The sequence below is a fragment of the Furipterus horrens genome, unplaced genomic scaffold (genome assembly GCF_987537825.1).
Source record: "Furipterus horrens unplaced genomic scaffold, mFurHor1.1.pri manual_scaffold_3, whole genome shotgun sequence".
Classification (NCBI taxonomy): domain Eukaryota; kingdom Metazoa; phylum Chordata; class Mammalia; order Chiroptera; family Furipteridae; genus Furipterus; species Furipterus horrens.
Window position 1 is genome coordinate 189,004,188 of NW_028327173.1, and position 23,541 is coordinate 189,027,728.

Below are 23,541 nucleotides of genomic sequence, written 5' to 3' on the forward strand. Positions count from 1 at the left end.
GGAAGGGGCATCGCCTGTACTTACTGTCACAGACATAAGGTTTGTCGTGGTCTTCCTGAGAGGCGGGGTCATGCCTCCTCCTGCCACCTGCAGAGCCACGGGCCTGGGGAGACATTGGGGATCACGATGCGTGTTATTCAGATAATCATCACAGTTCCTGAGCACGTGCTCTGGGAGGCGCTGAGTGCTTCACCTGCATCTCCTCACTCAGCTCCCATCACATCTGTCCCAATACCAACCCCATTTTACAGGCCAGGAAACTGAGACCCAGAGAGGTTAGGTAACTTGCCCCAAATCGCTCAGCTATTCACACTCCCAGAGGGAGGTGCTACTATGAGCTCCCTTTAGCAGATCAGGAGCCTGAGGCAATTAGAGAGGGTAAGTAACTTGCCTACAGCCACGCAGCCACTAAGTGCAGAACCAGGAATTAACTCAGGGTAGTCTCACTGCAAAGCCTCTACTGACCAAATTTCCACATTCTGCTGTCGCTAGCAGGCCCTCTTCCTCCAACTCCTAAGCTTTCCAGCTTTGTCGGTACCAAATGTAGATGGCAACTGCTCCTTGCAGCTGACCAGATGATGGGCGTATTGGAGCAGTAGCATAATTACGGTTATCAGGCCAAGCTCCTTTGTTCCACTCCTCCGCTCAAGTCTCAAGAGCCAGCCAGGCCTGGCACCGGCGCCCAGGGCACAAGCCTGGAGAGTGTGAGGAGCTCCCCTCCCCTGCTCGGCAACGCCACAGGGGCGGGCTTCGGCTGAGCCACTCTGTGTGGTCCACCTCGAGCCTCCAGCCAGTGACAGAGACCGTGGCCGCTCATGGCCTCCTGAAGTTGGACTGCTGACGCCACAGCCCTGTGCCCAACACCAGGATGGGCCAGCATGGCCTGGGGACGGGGGAGAAGAGCTCTCCCTGCGAGGACCGAAGAGACAAGCTAGGGCGAGAGCTGGCAGCTCGGCGGCCCCGGGACAGTAGCTGCGAGAATGCAGCAAGGTTTATTTTTAAACCTTTGTAAGTCGCACACTGGTCACGTGTTAGCACCCCAGCCTCCTCAGAGTCACTCTGGTGATTAGTAGCAGTGAACTTCCAACCAAGGAAAGGGCTTGCTGGGGTCTTTGGGGGCAGAGAGGAAGACAGAGCAGATGAGAAATAAAACATGGCAGCAACCCGGGATGCAGGGAAAATGGGGATGTCCTAGGGGCCTGGCCTGGAAATGTAGCCCTAGGGACTTCAGGGTCAGAATGCCTCAGATGTTCTCATTCTCTCTCATTCTCTCTCTCTCTCTCTCTCTCTCTCTCTCTCTCTCTCTCTCTCACACACACACACACACACACACACACACACACAGAACCACATACTTCACAATCAACACCACCTGGCAAGTCACCACCTCCACCACCTCCCTTAGCTTGTCTCTCTCCAAAACAAATTTTAGAATTCCAGCCCTCTCCTTCCCGCCCTTCCCCTGCTCTTTCCCCCTCTTTGCCTCCCAGTCCCTCACCCCTACACACACACACACACACACACACACACACACACACACACACACACCCCAGCCAGCCAGCAGCTTCCTCCCCTCACCCTCATTACTCAAGAGTTGATCCAAAGAGGGAGCTGTGAGGTGCACTGGCAGTCGCCCTGGGGTGCCCATGACGCCAAGCCTGTTCCCAGTCAGCTGCCCTTGTCCCCACCTCCCAACACTCCTTCGGTTAAGTCAGGGATAGCTTGGCATGTGCAGCCCGCAGCCCTGTCACAGTCGCTTTGCAGCAGGTGAGAGCAAGTCAGGCAGAATGCCGAGGCAACAGCAGACTCAGGATGGGCTCTGAGGGACTAAAAACACCGCCAGGGAGAAGGAGGAGTTCTGCAAAACTGGAAGCACAGAGCCCAGCCAGCAGGAAGTGGGGGAGCCAGGGTTTCATTTCATTCTGCAGGCCTGACCAGCAGGGTGACCACGGGCTCCCACACTCTCCCTGTACCTCAGTCCCCTCGACTCCAAAACAGGGTCATCACTATAGGGTACTGAGAGGATGTGGCAGAAGACCTCTTATTAAAGTCTCCTGGAATATCTCACACTTGGAAACTCAGAAACCTACTCATTTTGCTCAAATGTCACCTCCTCAGAGAAGCCCTCCCTGATGAACATATGTCCACTGTACCCTCTCCATCATTCTCTTCCCACTACCCTGATTTTCATTTCATCTCAACACTTAACATTGTCTGACATTTTATCATACATGGGTCGATGTACTTCATTTTTTTGTCACCCCCACATGAGGGTGGGGCATATGTCTATCTGGGCCACTACTATCCTTGGAGGCTGGCACAGGGCCAGCCACTCAAGAAACAAGAAACATTTACTGAATAAATGAATCGATTGATCAGTCGGTGGATCAGCATCTTTGATGCTTCTCCTTCATCCTCTATAGCCAATGCTAGTGTTTCTTCCTTCAAAGGTCACTTTAGGCTTTGCATTTACCTTTATGCCGCATTTTAATCCAGGAGCTCATCCACTGACCCCTAAATTGCTGCTGATCTACCTCCGCATTGACCTACCCAATCCATCCTGTGTGACTCCTAGACCAATTGGACAAAAGCAGTGAAGGCCAGGAACCGATGGCCATTCATTCACAGCCATCTAAAACCCACTGGCACATCCAATGGCAGCCCAATGCTAATCCCCTTCAGTTCACCTCAAGCTCATGCTCTGTCCACGCCTGTGCTTTTACTGGTCCCTGTCATGGACCAGCCTCTCTGTCCATCCCCATGGGATCCATGTTTTAGTCCTGTTCTCATCCCACTCCCCCAAGGATCTTCTTCTTGCCACATTGAGGAGCAAAAACAGCATTAGCTTTAAAGTCAGACACAGGTTTAAACACAAGCCATGTGTCTCTGGACAAGTTATTTCTCGAAGCTTTATCTTTCTTAACTGTACAATGGGCGGAGGAACACGTCTACTGCAGAGCTGCTGAGAAAGAACGAAGGGCGTGTGAACCCCAGGGGACAGCGCTACGTCTACAGGAAGTGCTCAGCAAATTATTCCCCTCCTCGCCCAAGCTCCCTCCCTCTTTCCTCTGAACTCTTACTGCATTTGGTTGTGCACAGTCAGAAGCCTGGTGCTTTCTCATTGTGGCATGGCTGTTAGCATTTTGCCCTGTTTAATTCCAACATCCTTGAGAGCAAAGATGCTTTCATACTCTATTACGCTTCCCCAACACTTAGCATTGTGACGGGCATAAGCATCCAGAGCTCTTTCACATATATTAGTTCAGTTAATTCCTACAATACCCTATAAGTTAGAGCAAATAATATTATTCCCATCTGGCACTGGAAGAAACAGGTCCAGGGAGGGTTCATAACTTGTCCACAGTCATAGAACCAGTAGAAGCAGGACCAAGGTGTTCAGACTCTGTTAGAGAAAACTTCAAAGCTGACTACCTCCAAAAAACCAGTTCTCCCTCTCTGAGAACCGCCCACCCCAGCCACTCCATTTCCCATTCACACAGTGGTAGGCCACGACAGCCTTAACTATACCACATGGCCTTGCTCCGCTGGCCACAGCTGATTGGCTGGCTCAGGAGTGGACACCTGACCTAAGCTGGACAGATCAGACTCTAGTTCCAAAGGACTTGAAATTGGGAAAGTGATCCTAGTTAAGCACAGGCCACTTGAACTGGGGACCCATCAATTTAGGAACTATGGGGGCCGCGTGCACAGAGAGGCAGAAAAGTAGTCGTATGAGAGGAGAATGACGGAAGACGTAGAGGCCAGAAGCTTCCCGGGTGCTTTACTCCTGCCCAATCCTAAATTCCTGCCTCTCTCTTGCCCTTGCTAAAGTTCGAATCTTTGAAGACTAATATGGTGTCACTAGTTAGAACCTACCATAACAACAGCTTTTGGAGAGCTCTCAGTTATTTTTAATGAAGAATTCCTGATGCAAAAAAGAAATTTTGAGAGCCAGTGCTCTCTCTTTGCTGTTTAAAGTGTGGCCCTCAGATCAGCAGCACTGACATCACCGTGGAGCTAGGCAAGATCTCAGTCCGCACGCCCCAGACCTACTGCATCACAACTTGTAGTTGAATAAGAAGGCCAGGTGCTTCATATGCATGTTAAAGTTTGAGAAGCACTGGACTACACCACAATGCATCAATAAATACTTACTGATTGATTGCTCGATAATAAGTCACATGAATGACTCACAAGAATTTTGTAAATTTTAAAGAGCTTAGATTTCTTGAACTAAAATTATCAGAGATACAATCATTAATTGTTGGGTCTGAGTTTCTTTCACCCCTCAGGGAATCTCCACGGTCAGAACTCAGAGAACTGTTGTTCCCTTGGCTTATACCCTCCTAACAATATCTAGACTTTATTAAGCACTCAAACGTGGCTATGTACTATTGCTCCCATCTTAGTGATGAAGAAAGTGAGGCGCAGAGTACATATGTAACTTGGTTAAGGTCACAGAGGTTATGTAATTCACCCATAGGCTGTTCTTGTAAACTCTACCTTAGGCCTGGCTTCCTCTATGAGCACACAAAGCACCTGAGGGTCTTACTGAAGTGCAGACTCTAATTCAGTCCATCCAGGGTGAAGTGTGGGGTCCTGCATTCCTAACAATCTCCTAGGTGATACTGATGCAGAGTCCTGAGGACACATATAGAAATGCACAGTCTTAAATGGCCTTTCAGTCCTGACGGCAGAAATAGGGGTGACTGTTCTCCAAGAGCCAACAGCAGCTTGAATACACTACATTAAACAGTGGCTTAATTGAGCAGCTTCATACCCTTTTCCAGCCCAGGCAGGCTCACCTACACTCTTCCAGGCCCTCCCATGGCTCCCACCATGGGTGACATGTCCACAATGTCACTGCACAATGTGGAGCATTCAACTGCCCCCTGGCCAGCGTGAGGTGGGCCCAGAGTTGGCCGCTCGGGTCTTCTCTCGGCTCTCTCAGAGCTGAAATATGACTTCCACCATTCAATAATTCATTTCAAAAAGTGCTCGCTGGCCACATGCTGGAGATGGGGCCACGCAGGACCCAGTGGAAAACACCTATGTTCAAATCCTGCCTTCTTCCTTACTGGGTGGGATGACCTTGAGCAAGTCACTTAACCTCTCTGGAAATAATAATACCAACTCATGGGAATGAAAGCAGCAGTACTGGCCACTAGAAATACAACACAAGCCACACATCATCTTAAATTTCCCAGTAGACACATTTTTTTAAAAAAGAATAAAAAGAGAAACAGGTGCAATTAATTTTAATAATCTATTTTACTTAACCCAATATAGCCAAAATATTATCATTTCAGTATGTAATCAATATAAAAATACTGAATATGAAGGAGATGTTCGGTATTCTTTTTATAGTCTGTCTTCAAAATCCGGTATTTTACATTTGCAGCACATTTCAATTTGAACTAGCAACATTTTAAGTGCTCAGTAGCTGTGTGTGGCCAATGCCGTGAATGAAGTACGAAGTACACAGTTATCACTCTCCGTGTGGTAGTTCTTAGTGTAAAGAGCCTCGCCACATTGCCTGGTGTAGAGTCAGTACACAATAAGTAAAAATGGCTGCTGCCGCTACAGCTGGTGTTCTTACAAAGACTCCCCCATTCATATCCAATGTCTGTGAGTTCAATCATCTATGTTTAGGTTGGGAATGGAGGACGTGTGAAGACCATTCCCTCTTCCACAATCTACTCACGTAAGTTTGGCTTGGGCTGAGGGAAGGGAAGGAAACAGGCCTGGAGGTGATACATAGCTCCTGAAGTTCACAAAAAGCACATAAATTCTACATTCTAAAGCTTCCTTTCATGACAGAATTAGATATTCATTCTTTTGTAACCTCCGATGAACTCATGGGTCTTGGCAAGTTCATCAATGGTCGCTAAAACAATTAGGTGAAAACTCCATGGGGAACTTTAGGAGTGTAAGAAGGGACAGGCTGACAACATCCAAAGCCACCTATGAATTTCACGACCACCTATGAATTTCACTGCCACCAGAAGCAGCACAGGCGGACAACATATGCCTCCTGATGTGATGCAATAAGAAGCACACATCACACCTAGGAAAGATTCTTGCCCCCACCAAAAAAAAATATTTACACACACATAAATATCCTGAATCCAATCAAGTGTCTAATCAAACTACCAGTTTGCAGGAAATAAAGAGGAGAGAGGAACACTTTAAATACCATCAGCCTGCCAAATCTAGGATGTGAGAAATTCCTTAAGACCAAACCACCCAACTTCTTCAACAAATAAATGGCATGGAGAAAAAATATATATGTGTGTGAGGTAGGGTATAGCAAAGAAAATGTTATGTTGTAGAATCCAAGAGGCTTAAGTTTCAAACAAAATAACTGTAAAAGTATTTTTTAGAAAATCAGGGAGAAATGATCGGGGATTGGATAGGAGATATCAGAACAGTTGTTCTTTTTATTGGTATGATAGTGATATGTTAAGAGATATACACTGAGGTATGTGCTTTCAAATATTTTCACACATTAAAAAAATAAAACATGCAAACCAACAAAAAGTGGAAGAAAAGAACAGAAAAACAAGAATGTCAAAACAGTAATCACTGCTAATGCTGGGTGCCAACTATGTAAGGTGTGCAGCATCAAGGGCCGCCTGCCTGGACGGGGAAAGGCCAGCTCCTGTGCCAGGTCTGGGGCCGTTCAGTAGGGCAGGCACAGCTGGACCACGTGTACCCGTGACCTGGACACTGGTGATGCTATCGCTTTCCAGGCCCCAGCCCAGACCTCTTTAGTCAGAACTTCTGGGATTGGGTCCTGACAGGTTTTCCTGGTGATTCTGCCACATATGAAGGCACAAGAACCACAGGGATTGAGAGGTATGCCATAATTATCACTAGATCCAACTCCCCCGGGCACCCAGGGTTAGCCTTTTGGCCATGAAAAAAAGCAAGGGTCCGTCTAGAGCCTGAAGGAGCCAGACAGGATTAAGAGAGTTAATTCTCTAGATGAAAAGTGGTAGTTTAGCCCCAGAGGACCCTCTCCACTTGGTTTTTGTCAGATGTCCTTGCAGACCCCTAAAGTTGACCACAAGAAGCCCCTTTGGGCTTGAACATGAGGACTCTGGAGGACAAATCTGAACAGCTATGATCACCACCCTGGTTTGGTTCCCTTCCTCAAGGGACTTTCTCATCATATTTTTAATCCTTCCCCCATAAACGTCCCCTCTGCCATTCCGCAGGCTTCTGGCGTTTTCTTGTCACATTCCAAGACCACCAGCCCCCAAAGCCCAGGCCACACCTGCCTGGGAACCATCAGCTGTAGTCCTCCTACTCTGCCTAATAAAACACACCCCAAAGTAGGTGTCCTGACTCTGTCACTCTGGGATATGCCTAAGGACAGGAAACTTAGCCTTCTTCTATGAGCAAATAACAGGAACAACTGTCCATTTTCCTTGTTCTCCACCCTCACCCTGATCCGACCTCCAACCTTCCCCACACCCTCAGCATCCCCTCGGGGCACCCTCCACCTCTTCTTCCTCTCGCAGGCTCTCAACTCTTACAGGCTATCCCCTAGGATCAGAGCCCTTCTGGGTTTTCTTCCCTGAACATTCTGCATAGAAGACCATGGACATGGTGTGGCGGGACCTCGAATCTGGGGACCAGTGTTCTGTGCGGCCTTGGCCTCCCTGATCACTCTCACCCCTCATGGCATCCCAGCTTACCCGTCCTCTGGTCCTGTTCTTTCGCTTAGGAATATCCTCTTCTAAATCCTCTTCTTCATTTCCTTCTTCGACGTTTTCCTCATTTTCCAAAACCCTCTGAAATGGCAAGAAAATGAAGAGAGGAGATAAGAAATAACATGCAAAAAAAGAACCATCAGAGGGTAATCCGGGGGCCAGTCCATTTTGCTGTCATGCTTTAACGAAGTGGAGGTGAGCCGTTCCTTGGGAAGCAGGATGCCCAACAGGCTGCCCAGAGTTGGAGGGCTTGGCAGTGCCAACTCGCAAACCCCTGGGCCCCTTCCAGCCAAGTCCTCCCAGAACACTGACCTTTTACAACTCCTTCTGACCAAGAAGGGTTTACTAAAAAGAAAATACTCTGGTAGGAGCAACTTTCTATGTGGACCGAAGATGTTTTGTCAAAACTTACATTCTTCAATGTAATTTTCCTTTTGTTCCTAAATATGAAAATAGGTTTCTCCTTCCCCTGCTGTGCTGGAACCCTGCCTTGTTTGATAAAAACAAGTAACTTCCTGTTCATCTGACCAGAATTTGACATTAATGTGTTTTTCATAATCACCCATTGTTATTTAAGGAAAAAAAGAATCTGTTTTCATTTACAGAACATTACTTGTAACGGAGCTTAAAGATCATAAATGTAATTCTCTTTTTGACAGCTCTATGTGTCATACTGTAGATGGGAATCCCATTCTCATTTTGGAAGTGAGTAAACCAAGGCTGCAAACATGTTTGACTTCGCAAGATTATCCAGCAAATCCATGACCAAAGCAAGGTCAGGTTCACCAGCTCAGTGTTTCCCATTTGTTTTTCAGCCCTTGTCTAAAGATGCCAAGGCGTATATGGCATATCCTTCCTGTAGGGACCTGACCACTTCACTCCCTTTGAGGGACGGGAGGGAGGCATGTATCTCTAGGTCTAAGGGAGAGATAGAAGATTGTGGCAGATGAGCCAGCCCCCAGAGTGGGAGTGGGATGAGGGGAGAGAAAGCATGGAACTCACTGGACTCCATGTCAGGAGTACTGGGGGTTTCTTTATGGGCCTGTTTCTCTAATTATAAAACAGAAATTCATTCACTCATTCAACCAACAAACATTTGTCTAGTGCTGACTACATAGCAGGTGCCATGCTAGACAAGCCACCAAATGGCTACAGTCCAGGCTCCAAATAGCTTTGGAAAGTCTAGTGAAGAGAGGACAGATTTAAACAACACAGATAGCCATGTAACTACAACTGCTATAAAAAACAGTGACAAGCAAGTTCAAGCTGTTCTTCGAAGGGTGATAGAAGGAAATTTAACTAATCTGAGGATCAGGTAAGGCTTACCTGAAAAAGTGACCGAAGAAAGTTGAGCTGTAAAGGAGAAAGAAGACTAGCCTTGGAAGCGAGAAGGAAGAATGGGAAGTATTCTAGGCAGAGGGAACAGCATGAACAAACTCCCTGAGGCAGGGAAAGGCAATGTGACTTGTTCAGGGAGCAGAAAGAAGGCCATCGGGACCAGAGCTGAGTAGCTCAGGAAGAGGCTGACTGACCGAAGATGAGGCCAGCCAAGTGGGTGGGCACCATGTTACAGGAAAACAACACCCCCTCTGTGGTGATGGTATGATAATCACACAGCTATGAAAAGGCTTAAAAGCAGCATGTACCACACTGATATATCTGGTATCACCATCATCGTTCAGGTGGCCTCCTGGACAATGCCTTTGGCCTGTCCTCAAAGCAGAAAGCCCCAGGAGTTAAGTTACCATTGACCTTCTCCCACTGCCTTCTCATCAGAGAATTCTATTCCAATCACAGGGGTCAGGACACTGCTAATTACCAAATCCTCCCAAAACACTCAGAACAGGTCTAGTAAATTCTTCTCTGGCTTCTCTACTAGGTTTATTTGGGAAGCCATCAGCTGACAGACTTATGGGTCTCTCGACCAACCTTAGCCATCTAACAGAGAAGCACTGTCTGCTGGACATGGCCTCTGGCCTACATCTAGGAAACGCTGGTATGGGTCCCAGGCAAGCCTCCTAACACCCCTGCATCCTGGCTTCTTGACAGGTTAGTGGGAGCATGAGTGAAAGCCAAGCAAGACAAGGCCTAGTCAAATGCTCTGCAGCCTTTGGTGAAAAGCTGTGGTTATTACCACTGCTGTTCCTCCTCATACAGCCATACTGCAAACTTTCTGAGTCTTGAAGTCATTTAATCACAGGAAGTTCTAAGTGCCTTGAATTTAAAGGTCATTGCCTCTAGCACCTCAGCACAATTCAGACTCCCTTCATTTTTCATCACAAAGATATTTATTACCTGCAATACGAACTCTAGGTTGGAAAGTGAAAGACTGGGGAAGACAGCTGAGCTAGTCCACAGAAGTGGCGCACGGCCTCCCTGTCCAGGAGTAAACTGACTTCTCCCTCAGGCTCCATCCCTCCCTCGTCCCACCAGCTTCTCTGTGTCTCTAGACATTCTTGTGTGTGCCCCAGGCCTCAGATGTGATGGCAGCCTCCCCAGTGTGTCTGCATTTCCTGCAACAAGGCCCTGATACTACACAACTCCAGAGGAGGCAAGAGATCCTATAATAAACAAAGGTCGTATTCCAGGCACAGGAAGAAGAGGGGTATCCTGTATTAGGAGGGAAGGGCAGAGGTGTCCCACTAGAGATACAGCCGATCCTCCAGTAACACACTTGCATTCCCTGTCCAAAGACATTATCTGGAAAACAAACACATTTTAAAATAACTTTCTCCCTGTAACTCTAAACAGTCTTTACGGAGGTGATAACAATGGTTTGTGGTTATTTTTTTTAAATAAGGAATTCCTCTTTAAAGATGCCATTCTCTCTGGCCTGGAACACTGTAGAAACCTCCTGATTTCCCTCCTTCCACTGTTGGCCCTGTATCCAGTCTCCTCTCCACAAGGGGACCAGAGGGATCTTAATGAAACACAAATCCACTGCCCAGATTAAAGTCCTCCATTGGCTTCCTGAAATCAAGAGCCTCTTCCATGTCTTGGGAGGCTGGAGGAGTGGTCTGGCCCCACTCACCCCTCCCACTGCCTCTGAGGCCCTTGTCCCCCCCCCCCGGCACTGCACTCCAGCCATAGAGACCCTCTGTCTGTTCTTTCAACACGACAAGCTCAGACCTACCTTGATGACTTCGAGCAAACTGTTCTGCCCAGGAGCTCTTCCCTAAAGTCCTCAGTTGGCTGGCTCTTTCTCATCCCACAGAACTGAGGTTAAGTCCCTGTGTCCCTTAGGACACTCCCTAGAATCTGTTCCTTCTCTTACAAATCTTCATACTCTGTTCTCTTCATGCCATGGATCCTGAAATACAACTCTTCTACCTGTTTATTTGGTTTCTGTCTATATGTCACCCCAGACTGTAAAAATGAGCAGAGAGGAGCGGTCTCTCCTGGTTTCTCTCTTTCCCTAGAACTTAGCGCAATACCTGCTCAGAGGAGGCACTCAATAAGCTCTTGTTAAATGAATGAATGAAAAAATCGGCAATACTGTCCATTTACTGCAAACATGTAAACTCACTTGGCTTATGGTCCTGGTTTCAGCTTCTAGGCCAAGAGGTGGTAGCCCCATGCTCTGTGCATAGCAGACATTCCATTTACATCATGGACGACGGTGATGCAATTCCACAATGACAACCCATATACTGACCCAATGCCACCTGAGAAGAGCTCAAACCCATCGCCCGCTTTAAAGGGAAAGGGTTTTAAAGCATCAAGACTTCTAAGTAATGGCTTTGTCCCATTCACTGATTCAGTCACATTACACTAAACAAGCAAAAAAAAAAAAAAACTCCACTAGGCAATACAGATGTGACAGATGTTGACTTCAAAGATCTAAATAAAAGTCCACAAATGCAGCGTAATATATGAATAGCAAAAAAATGCCAGAGGCAAAAAGAGATCCTCCAGCTGTGGGGGGATAAAGAAAGGCTCCATGGGGAAGGTGGCATTGGAGCTGAGCCTGAAAGACGGGTGGACTTGGTACACAGGGAGATGGAAGAAACGTACATCAGATCAAGGGCACAGCATGACCAAAGGCACAGAAGAAGGCTGAAACAGAGGAAGTGAAGGGTTAGTGGGAAATAAGCCTCAAAACTAGGTTAGGAGCAGAGAGGAGGCCCAGGAAGAGCACACTCATCATTTTGGATCCATTGAGTAGGAAACAAAAAGTGTTGTAGGTACGTTTTTTAGCAAGGGGGTGACGCGAGCAGAACTCTGCTTCGGGATGAAAGGCCAGCTAAGAAAGCGGACAGTGTTGTTGGAGAGAGAAAGGGCTGGGGATGGGAAACTCAGGACCCGGTTCGCTCATGCACCCTCTCAATAAATATTCCCTGTGTTCCAGGCACTGTTTGGGTGCTTGAGATAGAGAGTAGTGAGCGGAACAGACAAAGACACCTGCTCCTGAGGAGTTTACAGCCTACTGGAAGAAAACAGAAAATAAAGTACATTAGAGAGTGATAAGAGCTGGGGGCAGGGGGAGAAGCAGAGGTAAGAGAATAGGGAGCACTGATGGGGGGGCGGGGGGGGGGCTGGCAGGGCACAGGACAAAGTATTACATACCGTGGTCAGGATATATACACCTCAGAGAAAAGAGAAGATGGAAGCAAAAATCTGAAGACAGTGAGGGAGAGAAAAAAGCAGGATGTTTGGGGAGAGGACTCTGCAGCAGAGAGACAGCTGGAGCAACTCTGCAGCAGAGAGACAGCCGGAGCAAAGCAAAGCCCAGAGGCAGGGGTGTGCCTGGTCTGCTCTAGCAGCAGTGGGAAGAGGTTGCTGTTCCTGGAGCAAAGTGAGAAAGGAAAAAAGTCAGAGAGACGTAAGAGGTCCCCAACTCACTCTGGGAGAACAGGAGCCCTTGCACGGTTTTGAGCATAGCAGGGACAAGATCTGACTTAAATTTTAAAAGGGTTCCTTCCTCCCAGCCATCAGCAACCCCAACAGTTCAGACAGGAGAGGAGAGTGGCCTGCACCAGGGGAGTAGCAGTGGAGCTGGTGAGAAGGGGCCATGCTCTGGATTTACATCGCAGCACAGTCGACAGGATTCCTGATGAATTGGGTGTTCAGTGCAAGAGAAAGACAGGCATCGAAGATCACCTCAAGGTGTGTCAAGACAAATAAAACTGATGGTTAATAAGGACCTGTACTAGGGCTATAGCTCTGTGAAGTCGAGGAAGAAACAACTATACGCCATGTTGTGACAACTAAATGGAAAAGACTTGACCATTCATCTGAACACAGGAAAGGCAGAGAAGGCGACCAGACTCCCTGATTCATTCAACACCCTCTCAACACCTAGCTCTGCTCCACACGTGCATGGCCTGCGGGTGCAATGGTGAGCAGGACAGCATATTCCCTGACTCGATGGAACTCAAAGGCCTGGTAGTACTTCTGAAGCGAACCAAACATTCAACGGTTATTAATTAAATTATAATGTTAATAAATTAATGTATAAATATTAAATTGGATGTGGCATTAATAAATGTAATATATCATGTATAACATAAAATATAAATATATGAATTTAATATAAGTGCAATGTCATTTTAATTATATCTTATTATTAATACTATTACTTAATATTTGTATTATTTAACATTATTACAATACTCTGCCAATCACTATATTCAACAATGGGGATGCAAGACAAATAGATAAGGAGTGGTCAAAGCACACCATTATAATCTTGCTGATGAGAGCCTTACTAGTGTGAAGAGAGGGTGAACACATAGGGACAGGAGCTACCAACCCTGCTTCTAAACTGGCTTTGAAGGAGGAGTGCGTAGTGCTGGGAAAGAACCGAGTGAACTACAGCAAGGACGGGGTGTGAGAGGCCGTGGGGGACAGGGGCGAGCCAGGGACTCACTCGGCAGCAGCTAATGCAGACAACAGTGAGGCTTTGAGCCTGGACTATGGGCTATTCACTCCATGGGGGTGAGGACTCCTTCTGTTTTGCCACTCACTATGTCTCCAGCACCTAGCACCATGTCTGGCACACAGCTGGCGCCCCAGCTACATTGTGAGTACGTAAGTCAGCAGATCAGGGGAAGATGCAGTGCTGGCCAGAAGACGCAGAGTTCTGGAAGCACCTCGGTGATGCTCTGGTGGCGCCCTCCTCCCCCAGCGGGCCCAGAAATACCTGTATTTCCTGGACGCTCTCCTCCTCTCTCGCGTCCACCTTCTTCTCAACCCCTTCACCTCGGAGTAAGGCTTCCAGCGTGGTGCTCTCTGAGGTGAACCCATCCTTCTTCAGGGGCAGCTCCACTTCTGAAATATAAGACAGAAAAGCAGGGTCAGTCCACCAGAAACAGGAACAGGACAAGCAGGACAGATGGCCCTGAGGGCAAGCAGGAACCAGAGCTCCTAGGCAGTACTCAAGGCCACCTGTGCTCTCTCTGTCAAGTGGAACAAGACACTTGGGTCCAGCTTTTCTGAGTCCAGCTTACAATTGCAGAGATAGATTCCAGCCCTGCCTGCTCCCTCAGAGGTGGCAGAGGTAGAGCAGCAATGGGGCCAGATGGACATGGGATCAGATGGCCTGAGTCTCAGTCCAGTTTCTGCCACTCTCCTGCCCTGTGACACTGGACAAGGTGCAAGGACCCCAGAGCCCTTTTTTGTACCTACAAAGTGAGGATAACAATGCCAAACACCCCACATGGCTATCCTGTGGAGCAAAAATGTATTCCTTTATATTTAAGTTCTTCGAAAACTTGAAAGCAGTAGACCAATGCTGGCCTCACATCTTAGTATTCTCTCCCTCTAGTCCAGCTCTTGTTTGGCAACTCCGTGACCTCCCGTCAGCCACGCTAGCTGCCCAGTTCCAATTTGCACCATGAAAAGCTATTTCAACCTCAGAGAGGCTGTTCTTAACAACTCACCAAGGAAGCAAAGGCCTCTAAAACCAAGGGAAGAGAAAGAGCAAGCACAGATGCTTCACAGCCCCCTCTCCCCCAATCAGCAGCTGGGAGCTGCAGTGTCTGCACACCAGGGCATTTTTTTTTGTGAAGACATCAGGAGTCTGGTCGACACGCCACCCACCCCCCACCCACCTACCCAATCATCAGCTGGGAGCTGCAGTGTCTGCACACCAGCGCATTTTTTGTAAAGACACCAGAAGTTTGTTCGACATCCCCACCGCCACCACCCAATCAGCAGCTGAGAGCTGCAGTGTCTGCACACCAGCGCATTTTTTCTGAAGACATTGGGAGTTTGGTCAACGACCTGGGGTGTGAGGTTATGGGACCAGAGAATAGTGGCAGCCAGAGCTGGCCTGTCCAGGAGAGGGACCAGAGAGCAGCTAAACCCCTTTCTCAATATGTCCCCAAACTGCTAACCCAAAGGAAGGGTTTTTAATTTCACTGAAAACAGAAACCTCAGGCACAAGTGATCATATTCGGATTTATTACAAAATTCCTCCAACCTCTCCTCTGACACTGTACCTCACACTCCCCTGACAATTAGATGTGTGGTCCCTATCCTGTATCAGATAAAATGGATGCAAGAATATGGGGGAATGGCATCCTGGAAAACAGTCAAGAGAAAATAAACAGCCCATTCGTATGCTGGTTTATTGTAGGGACTGTTTACAGAGGTGTGGGCATAGGTAAGGAAACAACAGGGAGTGGTGAAGCACCTAAGGGGAGTTAACAGTGGGGACCCATTACCACTGCTATTCCTGGAGGGACAGAGGAGGAGCATTTGCAAGAACCTGGAGGGAGTGCTACAGCAGAGCTCCCAGGCAGGAGCAGTGGTTGGCAGCAGCGCAAGCCCTGCCCCTCTGCTGAGCTTCCGGATCACAGAGTAGAGGACAGGGACACAGAGCCCAACCTCTCTTTCCTTCCATCCTCACCTTCCGGCCCCACTCTCCCACTGGCCATCCTCAACCAGATGCCAGAGAGCAAGAGATCCTTGTTGATGCAACCCACCAAGGTCAACTTCCTGGAGCCCAGGACAGTGTGAAAAGTGACAAAGAGTGGACCTGGAGAAGCAAAGGGAAATAACCAGCCCAATCAAGCCCTGCTCCCCTGGGCTTTATTCTGACTCAAATGGAACTCTACCTACCCCTTCCATCTCTCCCAGCAAAACCAGATGCAGGCTGAGCAGCCCACAGGGAAGGGGGGCTCAGCATGCCATTAAAACTGAAGAAACACACATCCTTGGTGACCAACCTCAGACAAAGAAGCAAGTGGAAGGGAGAAACAGTATCTCAAGTTCCTTGAGAGGCAAGGTCTTTGGGATTTCTCATACTAAAAAGGGCAATCAGAGGATCCAACTCCATCAAGAAGCAATACCACCAAATCAACCACCACTGAAACTCATCCAGCCATCTATTTACTTAACGCATATTTACTGAGCACTTGCTATGTGACAGCTACTGTGCTGGAACTAGGTACACAGGAGGAGAGACAAATAAAGACAGTCCCAGCCTTCAGGTAGTTTACAATCTAAAGAGATAGACATTAAACACTAAATACAAATATGCAATTACAAATTATAGTAAGAACTATGGAGGAAAACAACACAGACATTAAACACTACATAAAAAATAAATATACAATTAAAAATTGTAATAAGAGCCGTGGAGGAAAAGTAAGGGGGTGGGGGAAGGCCTGTGAGAAGTTAAACTGAAGCTGAGTATCAGAAAAAAATCAACTGTTTGCTTTAATGAGTTCAGAGTGTGCTACTTCAGAGCCTGCTCCAATGACATATTATTCTTCCTCCCAAGTCAGAAAAGGCTTCCAAATGTCGAGTCTAAAACAACTCAAGTGTGCCGCCTCATCCTATCATCAGTCAAAAGACAACAGCTGGTCACCATCCCTCAAACGTATAACAGTCACTCATATATATATTTGAAATTCCTGTTTTAGTATCCCCTTAGCCTTCACAACACTAAATAACTCCTATTTCCATAATTGCACATTCTGAGCTGATAAAAACCTTACAGATCATCTGCTTTAATCATCTTATTTTATAAATGAGTCATCTGAGAGGCTTTGAGAAGTAACTTCATCGAAAGTAACACAGTAGGATAAGAATGCAACCAAATGATCTTTTCTAGATGCCATTAAGGTCATGACAAGAGCTCCACTTAATGCATCCTTATTGGTGGTTTGCAGGCCCAGGCTGAGCCCTAATGGCTGGCAATATGTGTACATGCAAGGTGCCTGGCACACAGTAAACATTGAAAACGCAGCATCTGTTATTGCTATGTATTGCCTAATCTCACTCGCCACCCAAGATGTAAGCACAGGTATCCCATTTTACAGATGTAAGCATGCAGCTTAGGGAGGTGCAGAACTTGCTTAACATCACACAGCGGATAAGGGGTAAAGTCCAGCCTTGACCCCAATCTGCCTCCAGCACCCATTCACCTAATCTCTTGTACAGACTTCACCTTGCCTCTCCTTGGTCCTTCCTTGAAAATTCTTTTTCCAAACCTCTGTACATTTTCATTGCGTTCCTAGGCTCTCTCCACAGTTTTCGCATTTGGGAGCAAGAGACAGATCTTTGCTGAGGCTGTGGGCAGGTTCATGTCATGGTTCTGGGCTCTGCTCCATCTGAACATTCCCACGAGCTGTTCGCCCTGCCACAACTGTATTGACCACACACAATTTTTCATCACTTGAACTTCCTCCTGCTGCTCCTTCTTACTCCTATGCTAAATATTCCTCCCCCCTGCTTTCCCATAATTCAATCTGCTCTCTTGGTCCTCTGGTGCTTTACCAGATGGGCACACTAGAAAAATCAAGAGGGAAAAGGAAACCAAAACAGGGACAGTGAACTGGGCTCCCTCTTCTGCAAAGAGCCAGAAGGAGCCTCCAATAGCATCTAGAGTCCAAACCCTTAATGAGGAAAGTGGAACACAGAAAGATAAGGAGACTTTCCCCAGGTCACAGAGAAATTTAGTAGCATCATTCTGGCCTAACTGCCAGACATTTAATTGGCTCACAGAAGTTCCACTTTCAGACAGCCCTAGAGTCAAACCCTAGCCTTCCATATACAGTATTGATTGAGGGGCTGTAGGCTAGTTAAACCTCTAAGTTTCCACTTCCTTTTGTGTTAAATGGATATGATCATAGTATTTATTCATAATGTTGGGTGAGAATTAACAAGAAAATTAATACACTACATAAAAAAACTAAAAAGATCCACAAAAATAACTAGTGTAAAAAAACAAAGAGTGGAAAATGAGGCTTATCAATGTTTGTTTTAGTTTTTCTATTCAAAACTTAGGATTCAAAATTAGATCATATTTGTAAAGAGCCTGGGATGTTCTAAGTGCCCTATAAATGCTACATTATTATCAAAGTTTTAATGATTCTGATTTTAATGATACAGCAGTGCTGTCCCACAGAAATATAATGCAATATATTACATAATTTTAAACCTTCTAGTAGCCACATTTTAAAAAGTAAAGAGCAGCCCTGGCTTGTGTGGCTCAGCAAATTGAGCACCAGTCTGCGGACCAAAAGGTTGCCGGTTCGATTTCCAGTCAGGACACATTCCTGGGTTGCGGGTCAGATCCCCAGCTGGTGGCATAAGAGAGGCAGGCAACCAATTGCTGTTTCTCTCCTTTCTCCTTCCTTTCTCCTCTCTCTAAAAATAAGTAAATAAAATCTTTTTTAAAAAAGTAAAGAATAACAGGTGTAATTAATTTTAATAATGGATTGTCTCTATCCCAATGTATCCAAATATTATTTCAACATGTAATCAATATAGAAATATTAATGCAATACTTTACATTCTTTAATTTGCATTAAGTCTTCAAAATCTGGTGTGTTTTACACTAATAGCACATCTCAATTCATATTAGCCACATTTCAAGTATTCAGTAGGCACATGTAGCTAGTGGCTATTGCATTAGTGCAGATTTATAGCATCAAAAGTAATGTTTACTATGATTTGCTTTCCCCAAAAGGAAAAACATTAAAAATGATTCTTAATGTTGCCTGCGTAATACCCTGCCAACTGCCATTCTAAGACAACATTCTAGCAGACCCCTGGAAAACCCTGCTTTCAAAGCACAATGGGTAAGGCTTGCAAGGCCAGAGGAACATGCTAACCGGTGCCCTCTCAACAAACCAGTGCAGGGTACATGCTCTGGCTCCTGACCACCAGAGGTTCCAGAGTGAAGGGGAAAAAAGGGTCACAGGTCCAAGCTCTGGCACAATCTATGTTCTAGACATGGTCCCTGTTGGGCTCTGAGGGACTTCATTGATTCAGTTTGATTCTAATGCATCTCATCTGGACATAGAATTTAGTAATTCTTTAAAAGTGCACTCATTTTGAACCTCGTGCAAATTTAGGGACCACAGAACCTGACAGAAGCCATCAAACCTTTAACTTTAAAGAAAATGGTCCACAACATACACATAATTCATCTTTAAATTGGCCTGATTTTATACACATGGATATAAACCCACGGATCGTTACTCTCTCCAGAGCGGCAGCAGCTGTCACCCAAGCCAGCCGCCTCCCTGGGCCCCTGTAAGCAGCTCTGCCTCCACTTCTAATTGGGAACAGAGATCCTCCTTGGGTGACTTCCAGCACGATCCATCACACCAGAGACAGCTTCTGTGCAAACCGAAGCAAATCGGTCTCCAAATAAGAAAAAACCTCTTAGACAAACAAGGACTGAAGCACAGAAAGTCTTTAAAAAAAAAAAAAAAAAAGGAAGAAAGAAAAGGAAAAGCACAAATAAAAAAGCAAAGGAAGAAAGAAAATCACCAGCGGAGCATTGGCTTGCTTCTTTCTCCCCAGGGCTATGGACAGGGTGGACAGCGCAGCATCCTCTTGGATGGAGATCAAAGCCACGGGCTCTGGACACAGGTGCCCCAGGCCTGCCACCCAATGCCCCAAAAGCAACGCTTCCACTGGGCTGTTGGAGCCACCGAGCTCATTAACAGGGTGAGGGCAAGATGAGCCCGAAAGGGCAACAAGGGAGCACAGTGAGTAATTAAATCCCAGGTCATTTAAAAATGCAAGCGCCTGGATGTCACAGGCTCATGGAGCCTCTGACTCCTGCACATGTTTTTTTTGGCTCAGGAGGGAGGGCTGGGAACCTGCAAGTCATATATGGATTATAATAAAATACGCCATATAAAAAACAGATTAAGACAGTTCTTCTTTGGGGAAATATACAAAGAGAGGAGCTGTCTGTTAGCTGTCGAGTTTGCAGGAGATACCATCTTTTGGGAGGCTATGCTCTGCCAACAGACAGACTGCCCCAAGGGAAATCGTGGTGAAACACCCGACAAGGCACATCCATCCATCCATCCATCATGCGCACTCTCTGAGGCAGGGGCCTGGAGATAGAGTTATGGTGCAAAAGGGTGGGAGAAATCCCAGACAATGGCAGACAATCCTCCTGCTACATCATGTGTGCTCAGATTTTCCTTTTTTTTTTTTTTCCTGCCTCTAGTTTTTCTTTAAAAATACAAATGTGCAGTTTTCTCTTTGGGTGCTTATTATGTTGAGGAGTTAAGCTCATCATATTTCCTTGGATTTATACATCAACTTACACCAAGGAGCAAGGAGCTTAAGAATCATCATTTCATTTATTTCCATCAGACTCATGGGGAAGGAAGTGGGGGGCATTGTTATCTCTCACCCCACAATGGAAGAGACTGGGGGCGACCAAAGACCTAGTTTCCTGAGATGGTGGCAGGTCCAGGAATCCATCTGCTCATTCCTCAGGGGTGCCATTTTCTTGGCTGCGTTTGACTCTCTGTTTTGTGATTCATAAAGCTCAAAGCAGAGGAGGTTCACAGTGAGGACCAGTCACCCGGCCTGCACCCTTCAGGCCCGTTATCACCTGTTTAAGAATCTACACAACATGAGGGTTGATGACTCCCCAGATGGCCTCTGGTCCCACACCCTACTGTACCTGCCCAGCCACCTGTAAGATGACACAGAGGCCAGAACCACAGATAAGCACTCCCCCACCCCTGAGACACAGGAAAGGCACCCACACTGTTAAAGGAAGGTCACCACTGGGCTGGTCAACAGACCAAGTCAGTGCATCTTAGCAGGACACTGGGGAAGGGAAAGATGATGGGAATGGACTGAGTGGTGAAATATTTCAAGGGAATACAGGTAACTGGAAAAGTGCAAGAGGGCACTCTGGGGTGAAAAATCAGCTCTGGTACCCTAAACACACTTGGCCTTGATCTCCTCATCTGTATAGCTAGGAGAACAAAGCCCACTTCCTGGTGCTGTTATGGGGGCAGATGGGCATGCTCAATTCATATGAGCCCCCTTCCTTTCATCTACTAGTCTCCCCCCTCTCCTCACACTTCTCCGCGAACTCCACAACCTCTGACACTCTCAAGAGCATGAGAGACGGTGAGGCATGCCTTTCCCCGGCCTGGGCGTGGGCCCAGGGGGAATGGAAGCAAAGAGATGGAGTCCGGAGCAGTGCAGAGGGTAGAGGAGGCTGAGGATGAGACACTCCAAGCCGCGATGCTGGCTCTGCTTAAGTTTCAGGGTGGGCACTGACTCGCACGCTTGGAAATCATGGAAGAACCACATAAGGGATACCTTGCTCTATTTATTCATTTGACAAATAATTATTAGGCACTTACTATGTACCAGACTCTAATCTAGGTGCTGGAGATGCAGCTGTGACAAAAATTCCTTTCTCATAGATGTTATATCCTAGTGGGGGAGAAAAAATGCATAAACATTTCAGGCAAAGGAGCCATCAGTGCCAAGATTCATGAGCCTGGAGCCAGGAGAGCCAGTGGGGAGAAGAGCAGCCCAACTCAGAGTTACAGGGGCCTTGGAGGGCCATGTGGTCACTAAAAACGTGGGCTTCTACTCTGCGTGTGATCAGAAGCCACTGGAGGTCTCAAGCAAAGGGTGACATTATGATGCTTATATTTTAACAGGATCCCTCTGAAAATAACTGGAGGGTGATGAAGGCTGAAGTGGGGAAACAGTTAGCAGTTACTGCAATACTATGTGTGGAGCCCCACCAATGAGCCAAGCCTGGTGCTCAGGAGATACGCTATTCGTGATAAAGATACGCCCTATCCTCATAGCACTTACATGCTGGTTATCAGATACACCCAGGGGCCAGTACGCACTGAGGTAGAGTCTCCCTGACCCTTGAGCAGGGGACATCCCTACACAGTGAACAGGATAAAGGCCAAGTGTATAGCCAGGTGCCCAGTGCTCACAAGGTGGAGCAGGTTAAGCCAAGGGCAGAAGAAAAGACTCCGCCAGACAGGCCTGGCCTAGCACACTGTGGTGTTAATAAAAGCAGGGAAGCCTTCCCAGTTTATCTCTGTGGCCTGGGCAATGGACACCAGAGGGCTGAGTTCTGGTACACCACGGGTGAGCCCATGCAAGCTGTGGTTCTGTCAATCCAGCCATGGCGGCTGATGGAGAGAGATACAAACAAACTCTTTTCTTAAATATTGTTACATATATCAGGTGCACACCTGTTTGTGTAGAACTAATGTTAAGCCAAAACATTCAAGCTAGTCTTGACCTTGAACCTGTGCACCCAATATATGTAACAGGTGGATCCCATAGCCAAATGCCAGGTTATCTCTCCTCAGTGTAGACCACACCAGACTCGGGCCTTTTAAAAAACCCCAAGGCAAATGCGTCCTCGTTCTGGGCCAGAGAACACACACGTTTGCAGCTGGGCAGTGACGCACCACGGGTGCCGGGGACAGAGCAGTCCCGGCAGAGACCCCCTCAGCCCACCAGCAGCAGCACAGCACGCGGGGGAGGCATCACAGCGCCGCCTCACCCCTGCCACGTCCTCAGCTCCGCCACCCACAGGACTCTCAGAACAGCCCTGTGAGGTGAGCAGAGCAGCTGCCATGCTGCATTTGCAGATGAAGAATCAAGGCCAGAGCGGTCAGGTAACAGCCCCAAATCACACAGCCAGCGAGTGGAGGGATCGGAACTAGAATCCTGGCCTTGCGATCCCTGTTTGGTGTCTTTTTTTGCCTGCAGAGCACAGCTGTAGTGCCTACCAAAGAGAGGCAAGATGGCAAGATGGGCACAGGCCCCACCGGCCACGCGGGAAACTGGAGAACTGGACGGGAAGCGGGGGCAGCTGAGGAATGCTCCTCCTCTCTGGCTCAGTCTCCCTCATTTGCGAAATGGGGGTAATGAGAGCTAAGTCATATTCTCCACGCTTCAGATCAAACACCAGGCACCTCTCTTTCCTTCGCTCCTTTAATAAATCTTTAGTGTCCACCTACTAGGTCCCAAGCTTACTATGTTCTAGACACTGGGGATACAGATGGAAAAAACGGGTGGGCCCCTGCCTGCCAAGTGTGCACCTTCCAGTGCCATGCAGCCCAGGCTCAGCTCCCCAGACGCAGCTCCTATTCCCAGACGGCCAGAGAGGTTGAAAAATAAATAAGTGAACCACCATGGCCTGAAACAGCATGAAGCAGGGGCTGCAGGGGCCCGCCCACCTGTCTCCCACTCTCCTCCTCACGAGGCCAACAGGAGCTGAAGAAGCTGCTAGTGCAGGTCTCCAGGATGGATGGCTGCAGGCTCTGACACTGCAGGAAAGAGATAAATGACTGGTCATTTCCCCCTGATGCACTTGAAGGCATCCATTCTCCCAGCCTACCAAGCTCAGGCACCCACCCCCAGCGCAGACAGATAAGCAGTGACAGATGGGGATGGGGGCTGGAGTGTCCTTCTCCCTCGAAAGGACATAGCCAGACTCCTCTGCGGGCCAGGAGAAGGTCACGTCGTCCACTGGCTCACACCTGGCTACAGGCTCCAGGGGTGTCTTGCTTCGCCTCCCCCCATCGCACCCACCCCAGCTTGGCTCATCCCTGTGAGG

The 23,541-nt window shown here is 47.5% G+C and overlaps 1 protein-coding gene across 4 annotated transcripts in view; it reads right to left on the reverse strand.

Moving 5' to 3' along the window:
• Positions 1-23,541, reverse strand: part of DPF3 (double PHD fingers 3) — a 193,615-nt gene that overhangs the window by 50,274 nt on the left and 119,800 nt on the right. For all 4 annotated transcript variants that reach the window (XM_090271089.1, XM_090271088.1, XM_090271086.1 and 1 more), the window contains exons 4-6: positions 13,861-13,988; positions 7,704-7,799; positions 25-103 (exon numbers count right to left, since the gene is read on the reverse strand). In XM_090271089.1, the coding sequence (XP_090127215.1) occupies positions 25-103; positions 7,704-7,799; positions 13,861-13,988 (303 nt within the window). The remainder of the gene's footprint in view (positions 1-24; positions 104-7,703; positions 7,800-13,860; positions 13,989-23,541) is intronic.